Genomic DNA, 19,576 nt, shown 5'->3' with positions numbered 1-19,576 from the left:
TTCTCCAGAGCCCCTTTCAGAGAAGGATGTCCCTCCTAGAGCAGATTTCTGAGGGTTCTGAGAGTGCGCTCCTGTGTTATATCCCTTTCTGGGATCCCACTTATGGAGGCTCCCTCCCCCTCCTGTTTATCTTCCAATATCTCTGCGCAGATTCATGACTCCGCATATCCTCCCTTGCAAAAAGCAGTCACTTTTCTCCTTGTGGAGATCCAGATATATACTCTTACATCTCAGGCTGATTTCATGGGTGTTCAGAATGGTTTGGTAGATATCCAGCTAAATTCAGGGGACCAGGTGAGACTGGTCCAGCTGCCAGGTACCCTCCTTTCATGCTCCCAAATCCTGGGTGACTCAGGATGAGACCTGAGTGGAGGATGCCCACCCACCTGCTCTGCTCTGGGACACAGGGGTTCCCTTGAGGGTGGGGAGGGTGGTGCTGCCACACAGGCCTTTTTTATACTCTGGGCTCTGGCCACACCCACCTGAAGCACACGCCTGGCTCCCAGAGCATGCTGGGAGAGGAGAGACAGCCCACAGAGCCCCCAACCCCCTGCTGGACAGTTGAGGGCAGGGTCAGATAGGACAGGGGGATGGGGCAGGGGTCAACATGGGGTCCCATACCCTCCAGCACTCTCTCCTGCCCCACACCTCTGGGCTCCTAAGACACTGGGAGTCCCCAGCTGTCCAGAGCAACAGGCTCCTGGTCTGAACTTTGGCCTGCAGCCAAGCATAAGGTTTCTCTCTCCATGCAGACTTCCTGCTGGTGCAGGCTGGGGAAATCCCAGAGACAGAACTGCCCCTGTCCCCCAGGGACTCACAGCTGGCCTGGCCTGGACCAGGGAACTGCTGTGCCTCCCTGATGGCAGGCCAGAGGGGGTGGGGGCAGAGGGTGGAGCTGAGGTGCACCAGGTGGCGGGCGGGAGGGTGTGTGGTCGGAGAGCATCCTGGGAGATACCGGGGATAGCCCAGGGCCAGCAGCCCAAGAGGGAGAGAGAGGTGGCCTCATCCAGGCTTTTACTTCCTACACATCAGGGTGATATGGCTCCCAGCCAGCTGGGGGGAGAGGGTCAGAGCCGGGAGGAGGGGGTGGTGGGGGCTGGGACACAGGCAGGGATGCCTGACTTGTCCGTCGGGCCAGAGCTGGCCCTGCCCACCCCGGGGGGAAGAGAGAGGAGGAAGGGAATGTGATGATGGGCCAAGGTGAGGGCGTGGACAGCTGCGGGGCCAGCCGGCAGCCCTTGCTGGGAGCTGGAGATCCCTCCTCCCCACGTCTGCCCGGTGCAGAGTTGGAGGATGGAGGGTGGAGGCCGTGGGAGTGCGGGGTGTCCTCAAGGCAGAAAGCAAAGCCCCCACAGGGAGAGAAGGCGGCTGAGCTGGAAGGGTGCACCACAATGGTTATTCTTGTCCTGTTTCCCTGGAGATCTCGTTCTGGGCCCCCTCAAGACAGCTGTGATGGTCTCTTCCTCCAGCAAGTCCTGTGGACAGGTGAGGGGACCAGGCGCAGCATCCCAGCCTCAGGCAGGAAGCCTCATCTTCCTTCACAGACTATCATCCCCGGATTCTCTCCTCCTCCTTGGCAGCCAGCTGCCCATCCTGGCCAAAGCTGAGCCTCTCCGCCCCCCTCCTTCACCAGCAAGCTCTCCAAACAGACCCTCCCTGTCCCCTATCCAGAGCTCCTCATCCTCAGTGATCGGACTCCCTTTCCTTTCCTGGGTGTTGACAGGTGGCTGTGCATGTGTCCTAAGTTCTGTGGTTTCCTGGGTGTGTCTCCGGTCTCTCCTGTAAGAGCAAGTCCAGGGCAGGGACCTCGAGGCCAGGTCACAAGCCAGTCCATGGGTTCGGGGGAGGGAGCCATCAGTGGATTTTCATAGCCTGGAAGCCCAGGCATGTGGCCCTTGTCTCTCCATCTCCACCTGTCTCAACCTGACCTTTGCATGTTCCCTTCCCCCACTTTCCTCTCTGACCCAAGCCAGCAGCTTCTCCCAACTTCCCTTCTGTGCCGTCAGCCCCGTCTCCCTCCTGCTGGTCCAGACTCGGTCCCCGGAGTGGAGTCATCTTTGCCTCTCTCCTCTGACACCCAGGACACAGGTCAAAGGAAGCCCTACGTCCTCTGGAGCTCCAGCCCGGGCACCTTGTTTCATTTCAGGTCAATTGCACCTGCCAGGGCTGGGCTGACATCAGGTGCTGGTTCTTGAGGGAGGAGTAAGACAGGGCAGTTGCCCTGGAGGGAGTCACCACAGGGAAGGTCGCAGTGTAGGAAGTATTATCCTTCAGGCACAGAGGGCTGTGGAACCAGACAGCTTTGTGTCCTCCTGCAGCTGAGGAAGGCAGCGTGGACTGGTGTGTTTGCTCTTCACGGAAGTCCTGGCTCACCAGTGACTGTCTGGGTGGCCTGGGACTAGTTTCTCAATTTTTAGATCTTTGTTTCCTCAGCAACGATATGGGATGATAAAGCCTTGCAGAGTTTTTGGAGGACTGACATTAACAATAGGTAACATTTATTAGGTCTTGTTATGTACCAAGCCCCGTTTTAAGTGTTTTGTATGTATTGTATGTTTTGTATGTCATTTTGTCCTTGCACCTAGTATGAGGCGGGTGATGTCGTTCGTATTTTCAGAAAAACTGAAGTTGTGGCAGGTTATGTAGATTGTCTGATCTAGCCTCCCTAACCAGGACAGTGCCTGGGTTTGATGTAAGACAGTGTTTCATAGTCCAATGCATCCAACTTTATCTCCAACATAATTGTAGTAAGAGATCATATTTCTTGAGCATTGCCATGTGCCTGACTCTAGGCTGATTGCTTTTCTTCCATTTAAGCTTTAACACTGTTCTAAATAGGCAGACATTATTATAGGATATTAGGAGAAAACTGAAGGTCAGAAGATTAAGTAATGCCTGATGTCTTACAGCTAGTTCCCTACAGATCCAAACTTAAGCTGAATCTATCCAAAAAGGGGCCCATCTAGTCCAGAACTAAATTTTCTAGAAGGTTCCACTTTGGGAGAAAGGACAGGTCGCTCAGCAGTCACAGGTATCAGAAGCTCCTCTCCTGCTGCTACTCAGCTCAGCTTTGAGAACAGAGCACACAGAGAGCTCCAAACTGGGGTGAGGAGAGGAGGTCACCACTTCACAAGGTAACTCAGCAGAGGGCAGGGACATCAGGGGCAGCAGCAGGAGGAAGAGCAGGGGAGGCCCCTTATGTTTTGGCAGCAGATTTACCTGGATTCTCTGTGTTTCTGCTTTTTCAGAGCCCCTGATCAGGAACTTTGGCTGGGCAGTTGTGAAAGATTGGAAGGGAAGACTGTAGCTAATGTCACTGCCTGGCCCTCCCCTTGCCACCTCTTACCCAGCTCTGGTTATGGAACAAAACTTCGAAAGATAGCACAATCTTGCCAGCCAAAGTTACCAAAGGCCAGAGCTCAGGGTTTCCAAATTAAAGGAAAAATTTGACATGTAAGAATCTAGAGGGATTGAGATCCAAATGCAGAAAATAAAGTCTCTAAAACTCTTGGTTGGCAGCTCAAGTATACACATGAGAAGGAGACCGTAGGGACCTTGGAAATAAAAAAAACCCAGTATACAGCAGAGAGAGACATACTATGGACAGACAGCCATGAAGAACCAGACCTGAGAGGTGTTTTGTTTGTTTGTTTATTTGTTTTGTTTACTGAATTTATTCCCTAATGGTGTGCAGCTTGATGGTAAAAAGCTGAAGCCAGACAGGCTTGAAATGTTAAAGAACAGAGTCTAAATCTGGAAGAGACACTGGCAAAATTAGGGGATATCTAAACATAAGAAAAGCATGGAGAGGGCAAAGCCATCTCTGCTTGAATCCTGGCTGGCTGCCCATTTTGCAGACTCACCAAGTCTTCTAGGCTAAAAAAGCAACAATGAGAGTCATAAGAGCAGATATTGGGCAGCTGTATACTGCATGGGTAACAACACGTCCAGTCTCAAGTTAAGCAAATTAACTGCCTATTAGAAGAGCAATCACCTTCAGAAGAACATGGCAGAATCCACAAGTGCTACGATACATTATTTACAATGAGTAAACTTTTTTCCCCAGAAGTATGTGCAAAAAAACAGTAAATGTGATACACATTCAGTGAAAAAACACAATCTATAAAATTTCAAAGGGGCTCAGATGTTTGATTTAGCAGACAAAAATTTTAAATGAAGTACAAATATATTCAAAGAATGGAAGGAAAATATGCTATCAATGAATGAACACACAGGGTTTCTCAATGGAAAAATAGAAATTGTAAAAAAAAAAAGAATTAAGGTGGAAATTATGGAATTCAAAAGTACAATAACTGAAATTAAAAATATTTTTTGATTTGTTTATAAGCATATTAGGTACAACAAAAGAGAAAATTCATTAACTAAATGATAGACCAATAGAGACTGCTCTTCTTAAGTGAAAGTGAGAATGAACACTGTATAAAACTGAACAGAGCTTCAAAGACCTATGGCACACTATGAATAAATCACATATGTGTGATTGGAATACCAGAAAAGGAGAGACAAGAAGGCAGCAAACATATTTGAAGAAATAAATTAAAAAAAAAAAAGATTAAAAGGTGTCCAAAATTTGATAGAAAACGTTAATTTTCAAATCCAGGAAGCTCCAAGAAGATGGCCCTTTGTCACATTATAGTTGAACTGCTCAAAACCAGAGGAGAGACCTGTGGCCAGCAGCCACAGGAAAATTACGTGGTGCCTACGAGGGATCAGTGATAACGGCTGACTTTTCATCAGAAATTATACACACATAAAGACATTGGAATGATCATCCGAAGTACTGAAGGGAAAAAAATGTCATTTGAAATCTAAAAAATTTGCAAGAACTCCTTCAAAAACAAAAGACTAAAGTCATTTTCAGATAAACAACAAGGGGGAAATTTGATGCCAGCATATCTTCACACGTTAATTCCAGAGACTCCAGCAGTCTGAGGGGAGATGACTCAAGAGGACAGCTCAGATCAGCAGGAACAACCAGTGACACTGGAAATGGGAAAAATGTAAATACACATAAAAGATTATACATAATTTTGGTTTCTTTCTCCTGAATTTTTAAAAAAGTCATGATTGTTTAAAGCAAAAAAATAGCATTATTTTGAAAACTCTGATACATCTTTTCCAGAAACAGATAGAACAATTAGACACTAAAATGTCAGGAAGAATATAGGTGATCTGATTGGCGTGCTGACATCTTTGACCTAACTGACATTTACAGAACATGACATCCAACTGCGACAGAGTACATGACCTTCCAAGGGCACATATAAAATGCTCATCAAGAAAGACCATATTCTCAGCCATAAAATAAACTGCAATAGTTTTTGAAACATTTAAACATTACAGAAATATTTTTTAACACAACGTAATTAAGTTAGAAGTAAAAAATGCAAAACATCTTTTTAAAAGTCCCCAAATAACTGGAAATTAGACAACAAACTTTGATGACCTATGGGGTCAAAGAAGAAATCACTGAGGAAGTTAAAAAATATTTTCAAAGTACATAACAATAAAGACACAACAATTAAATCTAAAAATTTGGGGATGTAACTGAAATAGTCAAGTATTACCTGCTGATTTAAGAGAGTAAGAAAGTTTCATCATGTAAGATTCCACCTTAACAGGTTAGAAAAGTAGGTTAGAAAAACAGGTTAGAAAAGAGCAAAGTAGATCCAAAGTAAGCAGAATAAAGAAAATACAGAAAAGAACTGAAGTCAATGAAATACAAAGCAGAGAAAAACAGTGGAGGAAAAATCCACCACATCAAGTACTGATTCTTTAAAAATATGATAAAAAACATTAAACATCCAGCTAAACAATAAGGAAAAAATGGAGAGAGGACACAAATTATCAACATCAGAAGAGAGAGAACATTACTAAAGTTACAACACACATTAAAGTAACAATAAGGAAATATCACAAACAACTCTTATCAATAAATTTGATGATGTTGGTAATATAGACAAGTTCCTTGAAAGACACGAATTAGCAAAGCTTACAGAGGAGGAAATAGATCATTTGAGTAGCCCTATATCTGCTAAAGAAGTTAAGTCTATGGTTAAAAATCTTCACACAAAGAAATTTTAGGCCTATGTGGCTTCCTTGGTGAAGTCCACTCAAAACAAAAAGCAGAAATAACCACCAATTCTACAAAAGTGCCTTGAGAAAATAGATGAGAAAAACACTTTCTAACTCATTGTATCAGGCTAACATGATTTAGATACCAAACAAAGATAAAACAAGAAAATAAGGGAACTAACCAGTATTCCTCATGAACACAGACACAAACTTCCTTACCAAGATATCAGAAAATTGGCTTCTGCAATATATTAAATGAATACTGGATTCTGAGCATGTGGGATCATGCCGGGAAGGCAGGGTTGACTGAACCCTCAAAATCGTGTAGTGTAGCTCCCTGTATTACCTTTAATCATCTCAATAAGCCCGAAAAAGCATCTGACAAAACTCAACGCTATGAATTAAACTCCCAGGAAACTACGCCTAGAACATGACTTACTCAAACCAAGAAAGGACATCATAAGGGAGGATGCAGAGCCAGAGAAAATACTTGCAAAACATGGATCTGATGCATGGCTTCTATGGAGAACCTATGGAGAACTCTCCGAATAAGACACGGTAGGAGGACTAGACTCTCAAAAGTGAGCAAATGATGAGTGGACACTTCCGCTGAGGGGTGGACAAGTTACTTGAAATGTGGAAAACGCTTAGCATCAGGAATCACTGGGGAAACATGGATTAGGGTCACAGTGAGATACAGCTGCACAGCCCTATGAGGGCCAGCACGGGAAGACTGGAACAGCCCCATGTGTTGATGAGCAGGTGCAGCCACCAGAATTCCCATGTGTTGCAGAAGGTTCTAGAAGTGGTGTGTGCATCCTGGGGACTGGTCGGGCAGTTTTGTATAATTTCTTAAAAATTTTTAAAAAGATTTTATTTATTTATCTGACAGACAAAGATCACAAGTAGGCAGAGAGGCAGGCAGAGAGAGAGGAAGGGAAGCAGGTTCCCCGCTGAGCAGAGAGTCTGAGGCAGGGATCGATCCCAGGACCCTGGGATCATGACCTGAGCCAAAGGCAGAGGCTTTAACCCACTGAGCCACCCAGGCGCCCCTTGTATAATTTTAAATGTCCACTGACTGTATGACCCAGCATCCCACTCTCAGCTGTGGATGTCACAGTCCCATTCCTGAAGAGATAAACGCCGAGGGTGCGACTGTATGAGACGAGACATGCCCAGGGAGGGAGATTCACCCCCCAGAGCTGCTCTTACAGGCCCCGAGCGCGGACGCCTCCTTAAATTCTGTCCCCAGTGCTCTCCTTGCCTCACCCTTGTCCCAGCCCCAAGCAAACATGCCCACACAAGGACACGCATGTTCCTCATGTCTGCTTTCATAACGGCTCGGGTTGGGAACCGACCCAAACGTCTGTCTGTGGTGAATGGATAACCTCGCTGTGGTGCAGTGTTATTGAGCCACAAACACACCCAGAACCGTGGGGGGGGGGTGGTCTCCGTGGCACTGCGCTCAGTGGAAGGAGTCAGACCGGGTCACTCCATTTACATAAATTTCTAGACAAGACTGGACTATAGTGTCAAAAAACAGACCCATGTTGCTCGAATCCAGGCGGAGGCAGAGGGAGGGAGATTGATTGAAAAAGGCACCCTTTTTGGAGTGATGGAAGTGTTCTCCATCTCGATTGTGATGGTGGCTGCCTCACGGTGCACATTCGAATAAATGTGTAAACATACACATCCTTCAAGGCAAACAGAACTTGTGAGTCCCTGAGACCGGCTTAGAAGCCCCGAGCTCCAGGACCATCAGACTGTGGTGGGGACTGACCCAGAAGTGAGCCATCCTCCACTAAGTGGAAGGACCGGAACTCAACCAGCGATGAGCTGACAGCCGCTCACGGAGCATCCGTCTGTAGAGAGACCCATGGATTAAAGAAACAGAAGCACCCGTCCTTCATTACGAAGAGCAAATGGTCCCACCACCGAGCAGAGGACTCTGGAGGCCAATCCAGCTGTGCGGAGCTGCCAGAGGGAAGGGCAGGGGAAGGGCGCTGAGGCAGGGGAGCAGCGCTCATCTCTCATGGATGACTTTTTTATTGAGATGTGAAATACATACAGTAGAGGTCACCAATTTTAAGCATAAACAAGATCTTCTTGTGTTTCCCAGAGGAAAAAAAACAACTTTCCTACATCTCTTTATTAAAAATCCTCTCATTGAGGATTTTTACTTCTTGGGGACAGTCTGGTCTGCTGTTTGCCTTCGGATATTGAGTGAAACTGTGCCTCCCCTTTCAGTTGGGATCTTCCTTTTAGGACCATGTAGTGGGGTCAGATGTGGATGTCTGTGTGGCCACTCAGTTGTTGTAACAGGTGGGTTTAGATGGGAAATAGTACACGTTTACTCTCTGTGGATTTGCTCTGAATTTGCTAGGAACACCTGCATCTCAGGCCGGTAGCCTGGCCTTATGAGCTGGCTCTGTCCCACGGTGACAGCAGTGCCCCTTGGATATGTGTGTGTACGTTCATTTTTGCATGGTCCTGGGGGTACTGGCACCATTGGTATTATCTCTAGGAGCAGAGCTTGGAGAAAACAATGTGCTGGCAAACACAGGTTTTTGCAAACCTTTCTGGGAGAATTGTTGGGTGAGGATGAAGAGCTTTGCAGAAGTTACACAATTTACTTCTTCATTTTTTTATCAGAGAAAAATCATAGCAGGGTATCTAAGCTTCCATAGGGCTAAGAGTTGTGTCATTTAGAATCAAGAATTCCCCACACTTGAGATGCTTATTGGTGTCTGGGCAGAGCACCAACCATGGCAGAGCAGTGGCAGGAATGTTGAAGCCACAGTGGGCTATTTGGGAATCATTATCAGCAGACGCCCAGCCACACCCTCACATGTCTTGTCATGTACAGTAGCACCACAGGAAGGAACTGGTTGCTCAGGTGAGCTGATGGGGCACCTTTCCTATGTTAACTTCAGAGGCTAGGGGACAGAGGTGCCCTCACAAAACCCCAGCTTCCTAGTTGCTGTCCAGCACTCGATGGTCTTCTGCAAAGGCCACTTTGAGACCCTGCACCATGAGGCCCAGAGCTGAGGCTGCACAGTTGAGCTGAGCCCACTGGGAGGGGAACCCAGATGCTTGGCCTCACAGGTGACACCAGTTGCAGCGGGTCACGGTTCTGAGGTCAGCGGTCTCTAACGCAAAGGCTGGTGGAGGTGTCTGTGGTGGGACCCTGAGACCACAAGGGCTGCCATGAGAGGGGCAAAGCAGTAGAACATCTAGGTCCAGGCCACACCTCAAGGGGGAGCAGACAGGTTGGAGGGACCTGGTAGTTCCTGCTCGCCAAGGTCTGACCAGAACACGAGGAAGGCATTAGCAGTACTTACATCGCTCTCTCTGGAGAATACCACGAAGCTAATCAGCGTTTTAGTGAATCTGTACCACGAGGGCATGTAAAGTGGGAGAGGAATGAACTGAGTTAGTGTGAGTGTACGTTCTCGGATATAGCGGGTCACCGCAGAATGAGTAGACGGTTTAAAATGTAACCAGTGGACCAGAAAACATGAATGCCCGTGAGTCCCATTAAATTCCGAATCACCGTCTTATTTCCAGCAGGGGAACATCACGCACATGAAATTAACATTAGCTTGAATTGTGTTGTTCTGTTTCCAGTTTTATACTTTAAACTTTTGTTGTTATTCGAGAAGCATAAGGTGTATGAATTTTGTATTTGCATACCTTTGAGTAATGTGGCAATAAAGTTAATATACTCAAAACTGAGTTCCTTGTGTACGGTGTAAGAGAATGGTAGAATTTCATTCTTCTGCATATAGCTGTCCAGTTTTCCAGCAGCATTTATTGAAGAGACTGTCTTTTTCCCACTGTATATTTTTTCCTGTTTTGTCGAAGATTATTTGACCATAGAGTTGAGGGTCAATATCTGGGCTCTCTACTCTGTTCCACTGGTCTATGTGTCTGTTTTTATGCCAGTACCATGCTGTCTTAGTGACCACAGCTTTGTAGTAAAGCTTGAAATCAGGTAACATGATACCCCCAGTTTTGTTTTTGTTTTTCAACATTTCCTTAGCGATTCGGGGTCTCTTCTGATTCAATAAAAATTTTAGGATTATTTGCTCCAGCTCTTTGAAAAATACCAGTGGAATTTTGATCAGAATGACATTAAAAGTATAGATTGCTCTAAGCAGTATAGACATTTTAACAATGCTTTTTCTTCTGATCCAAGAGCATGGAATGGTCTTCCATCTTTCTGTGTCTTCTTCAATTTCTTTCACGAGTGTCCCGTAGTTCCTCAAGTACGGATCCTTTACCTCTTTGGTTAGGTTTATTCCCAGGTATCTTATGGTTCTTGGTGCTATAGTAAATGGAATTGATTCTCTAATTTCCCTTTCTGTATTTTCATTGTTAGTGTATAAGAAAGCCACTGATTTCTGTACATTGACTTTGTATCCTGCCATGTTACTGAATTGCTGTATGATATCTAGTAGTTTTGGGGTGGAATCTTTTGGGTTTTCCATATAAAGTATCATGTCATCTGCGAAGAGAGAGAGTTTGACTTCTTCATTGCCAATGTGGATACCTTTTATTTCTCTTTGTTGTCTGATTGCTGTTGCTAGTACACAAAGATAAACTCAAAATGGATAAAAGACCTCAACATGAGACAGGAATCCATCAGACTCCTAGAGGAGAACATAGGCAGTAACCTCTTCGATACCAGCCACAGCAACTTCTTTCAAAATATGTTTCCAAAGGCAAAAGAAAAAAAAGCGAAAATGAACTTTTGGGACTTCATCAAGATCAAAAGCTTCTGCACAGCAAAGGAAACAGTCAACAAAACAAAGAGGCAACCCATGGAATGAAGGAAGATATTTGCAAATGACATTACAGACAAAAGGTTGATATCCAGAATCTATAAAGAACTCTTCAAACTCAACACACACAAAACAATCATATAAAGAAATGGGCAGAAGATATGAACAGACACTTCTCCAATGAAGACATACAAATGGCTATCAGACACATGAAAAAATGTTCATCATCACTAGCCATCAGGGAGATTCAAATAAAACCACATTGAGATACCACCTTGCACCAGTTAGAATGGCCAAAATTAGCAAGACAGGAAACAATATGTGTTGGAGAGGATGTGGAGAAAGGGGAACCCTCTTACACTGTTGGTGGAATGCAAGTTGGTGCAGCCACCTTGGAAAACAGTGTGGAAATTCCTCAAGAAATTAAAAATAGAGCTTCCCTATGACCCTGAAATTGCACTCCTGGGTATTTACCCCAGAGATACAGATGTAGTGAAAAGAAGGGCCATCTGTACCCCAATGTTTATAGCAGCAATGGCCACGGTCACCAAACTGTGGAAAGAACCAAGATGCCCTTCAATGGACGAATGGATAAGGAAGATGTGGTCCATATACACTATGGAGTATTATGCCTCCATCAGAAAGGACGAATATCCAACTTTTGTAGCAACATGGACAGGACTGGAAGAGATTATGCTGAGTGAAATAAGTCAAGCAGAGAGAGTCAATTATCATATGGTTTCACTTATTTGTGGAGCATAAGGAATAGCATGGAGGACATGGGGAGTTAGAGAGCAGAAGGGAGTTGGGGGAAATTGGAAGGGGAGGTGAACCATGAGAGACTATGGACTCTGGAAAACAACCTGAGGGGTTTGAAAGGGCGGGGGGGGGGGGGGGTGGGGGGAGCCAGGTGGTGAGTATTATAGAGGGCACGGATTGCATGGAGCACTGGGTGTGGTGCAAAAATAATGAATACTGTTAACGCTGAAAAGAAAAGAAAAGGAAAAAAAAAGCCCCCCAAACCCCCAAAACCCCAAACCGGAGTTCCTGGTGGGCGGGGGAGTTTAGAGAGCACCCGGGAGTCCGGCACCGCGGTCTGTGCCCAGACCGTCAGCGACACCCAGTGGCAGAGGGTGGAACTGCAGCCCCACAGACCGGTTTCCCGAAACCTCCTCCTCCTGGATACAGTCAGCCCTCTTGGGATGGAGTGGGCAGTCCCTCGTCTCCCCTGTGCCACACTGTGGCTCTCCAGCTGCCAGCAATTACACAGAGAGAAGTGCGCATCGTGTGCCTTTTAGGGGACGTTTCCAGGAAGGCACTGCTAAGGATTATAGGGGTCTCTCAATGCAGACAGCTGGTCTGGACTCTCTCGTCTGATGTTTTAGGTAACAAGCGCCCTGCCACTAGACGTGTTTAGGCAGCATCCGAGCAGATTCTCAGGGTGCCTGTGAGGCAGGGGCAGGGACGGGCCCAGGCTCCCAGCCGCCACAGAAGCTGGCCCTAGGGTGAACGGGACTTGGGGTCCCCAGGGTAGGCAACGCCCAGTGATGTCAGGGGGCGAGAGCACTCCGGCTACACGTCCGGGAATTGTACCCACACTCTGGCAGCCTTCCTCATCTTCAGCCTGGGCACTGGCACTCCCACCCAGACGAGGTAGAGAAATGGGTGTGTGCCTTGCTTTAAGGGAACTCTAACCTGTTACAACCAGGTCTCCTTTCCACCATCATGACTGACAAAACAGGTGACTCCAAGAGGGGGTGCTGCCTCCTGAACTCTGTTCCCCTCTTGGCCCTAGCTGGAAGGAGACCATGCATATTCCCTCCGAAGGGCTCTGGACCCAGCTTCTCCATGGGGGGCACAGCGGGGGCAAGCTTGTCACCACATGGACGGTTGTCCTGAGGACCAGGGAGAGGCCGGGTGAGGAACGCAGAGCCTCCCGCGTCCACCCTACCCAATGGCTCTCTCTCTGGGCTTTGACAGTGAGTCCCTGTTGCTCAGTCCTGTTACACCCGTCCTTCCCTGCGGAGTGTTCACAGATGGAGGGGAACAGCCCAGGGGGGTAGACTGTGCACCCGCTGGGACAGCAGCCACCTTCCTGTGTGCCGAGGCAGGCTGATGCCCCCACAGACGCTGATACATGACCCCAGGGCCCAGGCCATTCTCATTCCCAAGGGCTCTTCTGCAATGATGTGTAGCTGGCAGGCCGGAGCAGCTCCGGTCTGGCTGTAGGGTCAGAAGGAATTCGTTCTCCATGGACTGAAGTGTCCCCAAATTCATTTGTCAGGCTGAGGCCACGTCTTGTCATTTGTCTTCAGGGTTTTGGGTTTGAGACGACTCACCGTATTATCTAGGTCGGCAGTCCTGCGAGAACAGCTTTTCGCAAAGAATAAAATGTAGAATACTCTACAAATACACCGTGAAAGTCTTCTGTCTCCACGTGGGCAGCCTGTGAGTCTTCAGAAACTGTGACGTACAGTATCAAAAGGGTGACGTTGCCTTTGGGGAAAAGGTCATTACCTTTCCCTGAGAGGCTCACCCACAACGGGCCCTGGAGGGTCCGAGCTGGTGTCCCCCCGCCCACCCCAGCAGTGCCGGGGGCTGTGGCGCTGGCCGTCTCCGAGCCCACGTGGCAGGATTTGATGATTAGGTGCTTTCGTTTCAGTGTTTGGTATGTCTTTTGCAAGTGGCCTCTCTCCAAGACAGGCAGCGGTGGGAGGGTTGATGAGGGCCCGGGGTGACAGGTGCCTGTGAGGGAACACTGCCTGCATCTGTCAGGGGCTCAGTGACCCAGAGCCAGGCTTTGAAATGGGCAGTTTCAACTGTTAGGTATTTGCTTGGAGTGCATTTTTGTCAAGCTGCCTCTCATTTAGCACTTGTTGTGAGAAAATTCTTGCTCTGGGCTCCGTTGTGTGCTTAGTGTTGCTGGCCCTTCTAGAAAACCTTGTTGGTGACCGAGCCTGCCTCTGGGACCCTGATGGCCTGCCTCACGCACTGGCCATGCAGCCGCCACGTGCATCCTGCTGTGGACCTTGTGAACCTTGCGCCTGTTGTGTGTCTGCGTCCTGGCGCTGGTGGCCAGTGCGATCCGTCCCCACCACACAGGGTTACTAGCTCTCAAGGGCCTTGTGTGAAGGACAGGAACTGGAGAGCCCTTTCCTTCTGAAGCTGGTGACCTCATGAGCGTGGCCCCAGCCCCAGGGTGGACGGAGTCTGCAGAGTGTCTGGTGGTCCCGCCAGCCTTCCCCACACGGTCTGGCCTACTCTCCTCTCCTTAAAGGAAGCTTTCATGAGCCGCTTAAAGATGGGGTTCCTCCTCCCTGGACCCTGACCTTGGACCTAGCTCCCCTGTGCTTACCTATATTTGGGCCTCTTTCGGGATTTTACTGGGTTTTGATCAGGGGATACAGACAAGGGGCACGAAATCAGCAGGTGACAGAATTCGAGAACTTCAGGTGTAGCTGAGGTTACAAGCAGCTGAGAGTGTTCTCAAAAACCTCACAGACAGCCGGCCCCGGAGGAACTGCCTAAGGGACCGAGGGAGGACGGTGGGGGGAGGTTGTGGCCAGGCCCTCGGTGTACTTGTCCACTGCTGGAGAGAGAGTTCAGTGCGAAAGACAGGAATTACCACAACAAAGCACTATGCTGGGTTTAGGTGTTCATAAAAAATGCAGAAATCCCTTAGAATGTTTGTTTTGTTGGAAGAGGGCGGTGGACACCAGGATCTTTCCCGGCATGAGCAAGGAGTCCCGCAGCAGCACCCGCTGACGGCGGGAGAGGACCCGAGAAGCTGCCATCCCCCGGGGAGAAGGCGGACGGCCCGCCCAGGCAGGGGTGGATCTGCCTTTTCTCCACCATGTTGTTCTACTGGGGCCTCAACCCATCGGCAATGCCACCTGCCCTGGGGAGGGGGATTGTTACACAGTCTCCTGACCCAGGCGCTGATTTCTTCTGGAAACGTCCTCACAGACACACCTGCGGTAACGTTTTACCAGCTGCTCGAGCCTCTGCTAGCCGACAGGTGAAGGGAACCCGCGGCTGCCAGCAGACTGCAGGACGGGCCTCTGGCTTCATCCCAAAAGACCTGGAGGAACTGACGGGGCCTTCTCCTGGGCCTCCGGGGTCACCGCCATTCGGCTCCCCGTGATTTTCTTAGCATTTCTCAACATACGACCTTACGATCTCGACATACGACCTTAACCGCAGACAATAAACCAGTAGAAATGTGGAGCAGTAGATCCCGGAGTATTACGTGTTTTGACCTCAAGTCTCGGGGTGTCCACACAGGTGCCCTGGGCGACCCTGGGGCGAGTCGGAGGGCTGGATCCCCCCATCTGTCTCCCATCACGGACACCACCCCTCCCCCGCCCAGCCTGGGACCAAAACTGCCTGAAGGGCAGGCTGTCAACTTTCTGGGACCAGAGTTCTTATCTGTCACTGGAGGCGTCCCCGTGTGTGTGGTGCAGGGCATGCACGGAGGCCCAGCCTGGACAGAAGGAGCTCTGGGGCTTCTGGGCTGCCACCAGGCGGGACAACAATCAGGAGATGCCCACACCCCGTCCCCTTGGCTGGGCTGAGCTCTCAGCGGCCAGGACGGGCCCCCCATCATAGGGAGTGGCCACAGCAGCATGCTGGCCTGCCCCGCACCTGCCCTGTCCTCCCCGGGGTTTCCTAGCCTGGACACTCAGAACAACACGACCTGGCTTTGGCTGAGCCCTTGCGATGTGTGCGGCCCTTCCGCTGGAAGAGAGGGGAGACCTGCTTAGGTCACCGCCGGGGCCGCGTGCGACTGTGGCCTCACGTCATCCCCAACAGGACGGGTGACAGACGCGCATGATGGTGGTGGAGCCACGACTTAAGGACTTCCGTCCCTGCGCCCAGCTCTGCTGTAAGCTTTCCTCCTGCGTCACTCACAGCATTACGTGACGAGACCCCGCCTAGCACGGTCTACGCGTTACCCGAGGGGTCTCCACGCCGTAGCGGGAAGAGAGGACGAGGAAACGAGCTGCCATGACGGAGGTCACACAGCGATAAGACCGTGAAGAGCCTGGAAGCCGTGCGAAGGGACAGTGAGCGGTGACATGAGGGCCACTGCGCTGGACGGCACGGGGCACAGGGCCGGAGCTAGGCTCTCTCCAGAAGTGCCTTCTGGACAGAGACTTGAACGCAGTGCAGGACAAGCCCTGCAAAGCTCCGCGGGAGGAGGACCGAGCAGGGGCACGGCAAGGGCGAGGGGTCCCCGTAAGCTTCATCGAGACGTGTGTATCTTTTTAGGGCTTCGTCTGAGTCCCGGCAAATACACGCGCTCATGTAACCGCCAGCGGCACAATCAAGACAGAACATTCCATCGTCGCCAAGAGCTCCCCAGTCCCCTTCGTGGGGAGCCCTCAGTCCCGCCCTCCTGACGCCCCAGCCCCAGCCGGCGAGCTGTCCCTGTGGGGGACACTGCGGTCACAGAGACCAGGAGCCCTGTCTCTCTCTTCAGCGCCGGGTGGGGGTCCGTTGTATGACCTTCGTCCATTGGATTGGTCCGTTTGCCGGTTTGGGGGTATCTGCGTTGTTTCCAGCTTTGGAGACGGTCCTCAAGCTGCTAAAAGCGCCCACGCACAGGTGTGGTGTAAATGGTGTTTTTCACTCTGCTGAGGTCAGAGCCCGGGGGGGGGGGGGCTTGCTGGCTGCTGTGGTCAGGGTGGGCGTAGCTTTACGGGAAACTGCCGAACTGAGAAACCATGGTTTCAGTGTTTAGACCTTAGTCTTCACCGCAGCGGCTTGGGGGAGGGGCTGTCCTCACCCGACCCTGCAGGTGAGGGCACGAAGCTGCCCTCGGGTTAGGCAGCTGGCTGGGGGGCACGAGGCTGGGACCGGGCAGATCTCAGGAATCGGAGCTCCACGCCCTCGCCTGATGCGAAAGCTTCCCTGCCCGCCGGCCTCTGCCGGGTCCCAGGCGGCCTACCTCTGCTTCCCCGCCGCCACCTGCCTCAGACAGCCCGGCCCGGCCTTGGTGCCGCACCTGCCCATCGCGCGTTTTCTCCCGAGGTGATGCCGTGTGGGCTCTCCAGGGGGCGTGCTCACTCCCGTGCGGCCTGGGGCTGCCGTGTCCAGGAACGGCCTGCTTCTCTTGCTGTGGGCACCCGGCAAAACTGCTGGTCTCCCGCAGTGGCCCCATGGGGCAGGAGCCCCCCTGTTACCCCCGCGCATCCGGCTCGCTCCTGGCTACTCTTCTCCCAGGCCTGGCACCAGCCAGGGACACAGCAGTACGCAGTGGTCACTAGTGGTCAGCTTGGCCTTGAGTTTTCGCTGTGCAGCAGCAATCCCTCCAACACCCTCCACAGAGACACGTTCTCCTGCGAAGGACACGAGCTCATGCTTGAAGATCCAAGCAGTAGACCAGAGCAGACGGTGAGCGGAAGGTTCCTTGTTCCTTGAGGTTTGCCCCTGCAATTAACAGTGTCTGCGCTTGGTCGTCGGGTTACCAGCTCACAAACCTAACTGTCAGGACGGCAGATGTCAATTCCTGATCGATGGACCTCAGAGAGCGTCCTATTAACTCCGCTGGAGGGAAGAGAGAATTTAGTGTTTTAGGACCTTCCTTTCTTCCTGACCCTCTACTTCTGGGTTTTTGACTTGTAAAATGAGAAGGCTTTTCCAAGGGTTTGATTTATGCTTGAAAAGAGTGACTTGAATCCATTTCTCGATGTAGCATCTCAAGACAAAGTCTGTGGGGTCCCGACTACAGGAAACAAGGAGATAGTGCGCACAGACGGGCTCGCCGCCTCTGATTCCTGTCAGGCTGGCGTGTTTGTGGTATAAGGAGACTGAAGCCACCGTTGCTAAGTGTCCTGTGCTTTGGGTTAATTCTGAAAATGCACTGACCCAGTGTGAGGGCATCACGACGTTGCCAACGTTACCCGTGCAGAAGCCAGCTCCGGGATGGGGCGCCCAGGGAAGGACATAAAAGGCCATGTAGGGAAACCCCGGGCGCTCGGACGACAGGGGTCCCCGGGGGATGGATTCTTCCCTCCACTTGGTGATCTGCCCACCACCTTCAGGCACAGAGCCTGCGTCAGGTTTGAACCACGACTCCGTGAGGTGCCTGGTTTCTCTCGGGCTTCCTGGTTGCTGTCAAGTCTTTATTGTTGCTGCTCCTCAGAGATCGGAGGTCTCTACCGCGTCTTCTGGGATGAAGGCCAGCTCAGGGTCTTTGGGTTCCAACTCGTCTGTCATCCACATGACTTGTTCTCCGCACACAGTCTTCACAGAGGCCCTGCCTGTCTGCAGCCCGCCTCCTCACCTGCTGTGTGGTGGTCAGCTTGGGGGTTTTCTACTGTGCACCCAAGTCCTACATCCCCCCCACCCAGTAGTCCACGGTTATGGCCACAGAGCTGTGCCTCCCGAATAGAACTTCATCATCTTGGGAGTCTCTGGGGCACGTGGTGGCTGGCACGCTAGCGGGAGCCCTGAAAGACGGCCGGCGAGCTCAGACAACGTCATCTGGGGAGGGTGACGGGGAGGAGAGGGACTCTCGGCTTCAGGGCTGGCGTGGCCTGGAGTGGGCTCTGACGTGGTCACACTTCTGACCCATGTCGGCGTGTGCAGGGACCAAATCTCCCTGCCCCAGAGTGCTCCCAGGCGGCTGTGCGGACGGAGAATCCTGGAACAACCTCCCCCCCCCGACACACACACATAGAAATATGCACTAACACACACACACGTTTAAAAACTTTTACTGAATCACTTCAAGGTATTTCAAATATTTTCAAAAATATTCTTAAAGTAATACCAGATTATTATTCAATGGTATCAATACTATATAGTTCACATTCTATTTTCCCTGTCTCCAAAGTTTCTCCTGTGTCTTCCTCTTGACCTGGAATCTGATCACGGCTCCCAGCAAGCTGCCCCGCCTCTGTTGTCTCCGGCCCTGCCTGCCTTTCTCTGTCCTCATGACCTTCGGAGCTGGCTCTGTCACAACAGTCCACACTTGGAGTGCGCGTCTCCTCCCGGTGACAGCTGAGAGGATGTCCCTGTGCCCACACCAGGGGGCACATGGGAAGGGGCTGTGAACCCACTGGCTCGGGCAGGGGTGTCGGCCCCTGTGCAGGGAGGAGCTGTCCTGGCGTCAGGGGTGACCTTGCTGTCTGAGGCAGCTGGGGGCACAGAGGACAGCCCCATGGTGAGGAGGTCTGCAGCCCGCCTGCGCCTGTTCCCAGGGTCCCATGCTGTCCCACTTGGCCAAGTGCTGTGGTAGCCCTGCCAGGCTGATGACCATTGAGGAAAGCCACTGTGAGGGGCAGGTACCTGGGGGCGGGGAGGTGTCCGCAGAGGGGGTAGGTGACCGTGGGGATGACAGGTGTCCACAGAGGGCAGGTGTCTGCGGGGGCAGGGTTTGCAGGGAGAACAGGTGTCTGCAGACGAGGTCGAGGAGCAGGTCCCACTGAGGAGAGCTCAGGGTGTATGTGGGAGTGGGACTCAGAACAGGATCTGTGGCTGAAGCCCACTGAGGAAACCAGGGGACAAGATGGCCCTGAGTGGAAGCCACTGTGCAAAAACCCGTGAGCTCTGGGCTGTCACTTGGGAAACAGCGACGTCCTGTGGGGCCCGTGCTCCAGCCACACTGACAGCAGAGGCCGCAGGACGGGGCCTGGAGCCCGTGCTCCAGCCACACTGACAGCAGAGGCCGCAGGACGGGGCCTGGAGCC

General features: G+C 50.9%; 1 protein-coding gene across 1 annotated transcript in view; it reads right to left on the bottom strand.

Annotated features, from left to right (window-relative positions):
• Nucleotides 1–18,591: 18,591 nt before the first annotated feature.
• Nucleotides 18,592–19,576, bottom strand: part of FCRL5 (Fc receptor like 5) — a 32,798-nt gene continuing 31,813 nt past the window's right edge. The window contains exons 16-17 of the mRNA XM_059413586.1: nucleotides 19,176–19,374; nucleotides 18,592–19,024 (exon numbers count right to left, since the gene is read on the bottom strand). Coding sequence (XP_059269569.1) covers nucleotides 18,843–19,024; nucleotides 19,176–19,374 — 381 coding nt within the window. The 3' untranslated portion in view covers nucleotides 18,592–18,842. The remainder of the gene's footprint in view (nucleotides 19,025–19,175; nucleotides 19,375–19,576) is intronic.

This window comes from Mustela nigripes, chromosome 10 (genome assembly GCF_022355385.1).
Source record: "Mustela nigripes isolate SB6536 chromosome 10, MUSNIG.SB6536, whole genome shotgun sequence".
NCBI lineage: Eukaryota > Metazoa > Chordata > Mammalia > Carnivora > Mustelidae > Mustela > Mustela nigripes.
The sequence above is the reverse complement of the archived record's forward strand: the minus strand, read 5'-3'. Positions and strand labels throughout refer to the sequence as shown.